Raw genomic sequence first — 3751 nt, forward strand, 5'->3', positions numbered from 1 at the left:
TCTGCCACGTGTCTTTCAAGGATTGGTTGTACAAAATATGGTTCATCAGTCCTCAGGCTCATCTTGTTGGTGAGTTCTTTTCTTTCTTGTAATTTTTTTTCTTCTATAACACTCTTATATAACAATAATACTCCTTCCATCTGTTTCATATCTCAAATGAAGATGGAGGGAGAGAAAGCTAGAAGTAAAATACAGGTTTCCCTCCCAGAAGAAGAGATAATCTTTACCATAAAATCTATGCACCAACAACATACGATCCCAACTTGGAGAAAACAAAACCTAAAAAGGAGAAAGAGAACAGTTCAGAGGGATTGAATCACCATTCCACCCTCATTCCTCACTGTTCACCTCCTCTCTTAGAAACACCTTAAGAAAATCAATGTTGTTCATGGAGATTAGTGACTCAGAGCAACCGCAGCCTCTTGCACCAATGGCTGCGTGACATGGACGAAATGCTCCGCTTCCCTCTCCACTTCCTCCCTACATCGTTTCCCACTCTTTCCTTCCCTCATCTTCTTCACAAACCCAACAAACCTCCTCCAGTTATCATCCTGGAACAATTGCGGATTCATTCTCAAATACGTGAAAGCACACATCTCTTGCTCTTCTCCCCTCCTTTCTCCATCCTTGCCGCCCAGGTTCAGCGACGACGCCTGCAGTATCTGCTCGTGTGCGTAATCGTCGTACCGTGGCAATGCGTTCTCTCCTGCGAGAGGCACTTGGGCCTCTCTAGTGGCCAGAGCAACTTGACGAACTAGTTTTTGGGGCGCACACTGAGCGTCTTGGGGCTGCTCGTGATCGCGCATCTCGATGCAGGTGAAGTTGAAGATTGCGCCGTGGCGTGCCAGCATTTGTACAATGGGTTTGTAGCCGTCTCTGAAGCGGGTGTTGTAGTACCCTGCGGTGAGCTCCGGTGCGTGGGACCTGGTTCCGTAGTGCCAATGGATACCTGCAATCTTTACAGAGATTTTGACGCCAGTGTCTTTGAAGATGGATTGGGCTGATGAGAGTATCATATCTCCGTGGTTCAAAAGCATCTCAGAGTACCAAGACAGGAAGAATTCTCCGTAGGGGCTATTCCAACCTCCGCCTTCTTTGCGGAAGAACCGAGTGTCCTCTGGCCAGTTGTTGTAATCGCCTGCATCTGTCGGGCCGGACACCCCCCACTCTAGTTTGCCGGCAGATTCAGCCGCAGCTTTCAAGCTACTGACCATGTACTGCATATATAACAAATCATGTAAGAACCCTTTAAGAAATGAATGAACTAAATTGGAAGCAAATTAGTGAAAACCAGAAGCATTACTCGTTGAACCAAACGAATACCTTGTCGAAGCATTGGAAAGCTCCAATTCCGGGGAATTTCCATGTCCCATTCTGCTCAGGGTAAGACGGGTATCGAAGCTCCCCAGCTGGGCCCATCCCAACTTGGATCTCCTGCAATCATACAAAGTAGAGTCGCTCATGAGCTTCATAACTTCAACAAAGTAGATGAAAAACAAAGCGAGTTAACCCCATTTCATTTCATGTTAGAAAGAAGTAGGAAACTTACAACAATGGTGTCGCCGATGAAGTGTTTGAAGTTATCCCTGAATGAATCCATGAAATCTGAGTAGCACTGGACGGGCGAACGACCCTTAAGCACCGGAAGGGTGTCGCAGCCGAGAGAGAGGTACTCGTAGTTTCTCCTTCCCCACTGATCGGTATACGCCAGGTCCTGATCTTTGTTTATCTCTTCCGTCACCCACTTCGGTAACGGTATCCTGCAACACCCAACACCCAACACCCCAAGGCCATTAGCAAAAATGAACGAGGGTAATCTAGTAATCTCAAGGCAGAAAAAATATATAAAAAAAAAGGCAGCCATCAATAAAAGAAAAAGAAACGAAAATGGAGTACAATAAGAAGGGTGTGAGCTAAGATACGCACGTGACAGAATCACCGACGTTGCCACCGCAGTGGTGGAAGGACATAACGGCCTGAACCTTGAGGCCGTGCTTCTTAGCCATCTCGAGCAGTTCGGTGTATCCACCCCAGTTGTATGACGCAGGTGAATCTCTCTCCACCAATCCCCACCACACGTCCACCATCACCCCTTCCACCCCGGCGCTTTTTAGCGCCTGCATACTCGCATTCATTGCCTTCTTCCGGTTCAAACCGTTTTTCATCGTCACAGTATCCAACGGCATCATCACGTAAACCGGAACCCCCTTGCCCTTATTATTACCCTTCACTACCTGCGCCTCTCCCCCTTCTCTATACTGAAACTCACTCTCCTCCTGCTTCACCGCAAAAGCCTCCTCCGCCTCCGCATCTGCCACCAGCGCCTGACACGCCATCGACAGTTCCTGCCTCATCGTTCCCATCACCGGAGATAACACCGGCGATCTGCACGGGCTCAAAGGACTTACCGGCTGTGATATCGAGTCAGTTTCCATCCCTTGCTTCTTGATCTTGCACCGGAGGTTCGATGGCTGATTCTTCCACACTGCCGCTGCTGACACGGCTCCCGTCGTGTCGTTACCGGAAGTGATGGATTCCGATTGGATTGGCATACCAGAGAGAGAACCTATCTGATGAGTTATACTCATTGATGCCATTCCTATTGCTAATGGAAGAAGGAGAAGAGTTTCAGGAATCAAAGGAGAATTTGAAAGAGGGGCTTTGGGTTTTCCTTTTCTTCTGTTTTTCTTTTTCTTTCTTTGGTTCAGTTTCAGTTTTGTGGCGTCGTTCTTATTGAGTTGGGAGCTCTCCCATTTATAGCAAAGGAGACCGGGATAAGATTTAAATTAAAATTATTTTTTAAAAGTTTTAACCGTTTATACGATTGACACGTGTCATGTCAAACGCGGTGGGAAATAGGGAAAGCATGACTTACCCATTTGATACTCGGGATCCGTGTCCATGACGGTGATGGATCCTTGAAGGTTCCAACTTCCACGTTAGTTCCTTTCTGTAAAAAAATATTTGTTTTTTTTTTATAGAAAAATAGCTGTAAGAACTTGTTGGTCATTGAGATGAATGCACGTGGCAATCGAACAGTTGGGACGAAGGGTGTTGGATGCTTTTTAGCGTCTTTTTAAAGTGGAGACATTTGCGGTTGAAATTGCTTGAGGTGGTGGAGAGAATATTTTATTTTCCAAAAATGAAGGGACACGTGGCAGTTATGGACAAGTCGTAAATCGTAATCAACCGGACCATAGTGGGACCGGCGGTGGAAGACCCAAGTCTAGGTCCAGCCATGGAACGAGGCATCGGCATCGGTTGAGCCTGATACTGAAACTTGGTCAATCCTGGATTGGGTATCTGCATCGAATCAAGGATAAAATTGTAAAAAAACAAAAATCTAATGAATAATAGAGGTAAAATTGTCCGATCAAGGCCGATATCGAACGATCGAGATCAATGTCGATAGAGACCAATACAAATCCCGGTATCAAGATCTCAATCCCTTTCGTGAATCAAATACAAAAGAAGATTGGAGAGTGAAATCTTGAGTCTGGTGAGAACGGTGTTGTTGTCTCATTGTTTGTGTTGTTAAGGAGACTTGAACCATCGATCAAGCTCTTGACATAGTTCTCCCAAGGGAGTAGTGAATCACCAGAGCAAGCCCTGGAACGACGAGTACATTATTGAGGTTGATATTGAAATGTCACGTTAAAAATTATACGGATGTTTACATGAATATATTTTTTTAATTTAATTTTTTTATTTAGTGAATTTAATAAAGGAAGTTTAATTGTTTAATTATATT

The 3751-nt window shown here is 45.2% G+C and overlaps 1 protein-coding gene across 1 annotated transcript; it reads right to left on the reverse strand.

Moving 5' to 3' along the window:
- Positions 1-372: 372 nt before the first annotated feature.
- LOC122656202 (beta-amylase 1, chloroplastic-like) lies at positions 373-2653 on the reverse strand. The gene is made up of 4 exons (XM_043850674.1): positions 1927-2653; positions 1550-1760; positions 1324-1434; positions 373-1217 (listed from the first exon to the last, which is right to left on the reverse strand). The coding sequence occupies exons 1-4, from the start codon at positions 2595-2597 to the stop codon at positions 396-398; spliced, it is 1815 nt and encodes a 604-aa protein (XP_043706609.1). The 5' UTR covers positions 2598-2653; the 3' UTR covers positions 373-395.
- Between the last annotated feature and the right edge of the window lie 1098 nt (positions 2654-3751).

This window comes from Telopea speciosissima, chromosome 3 (assembly GCF_018873765.1).
Source record: "Telopea speciosissima isolate NSW1024214 ecotype Mountain lineage chromosome 3, Tspe_v1, whole genome shotgun sequence".
Taxonomy (NCBI): domain Eukaryota; kingdom Viridiplantae; phylum Streptophyta; class Magnoliopsida; order Proteales; family Proteaceae; genus Telopea; species Telopea speciosissima.

Coding starts and splice junctions, on each gene's coding strand:
- LOC122656202 (XM_043850674.1), bottom strand. CDS start 2,597: ATGGCATCAATGAGTATAACTCATCAGATAGGTTCTCTCTCTGGTATG. Junction 1,435..1,549: donor TCATCGGCGACACCATTGTT/GTAAGTTTCCTA, acceptor GTATGATTGCAG/GAGATCCAAGTTGGGATGGG. Junction 1,218..1,323: donor CTTTCCAATGCTTCGACAAG/GTATTCGTTTGG, acceptor TTATATATGCAG/TACATGGTCAGTAGCTTGAA.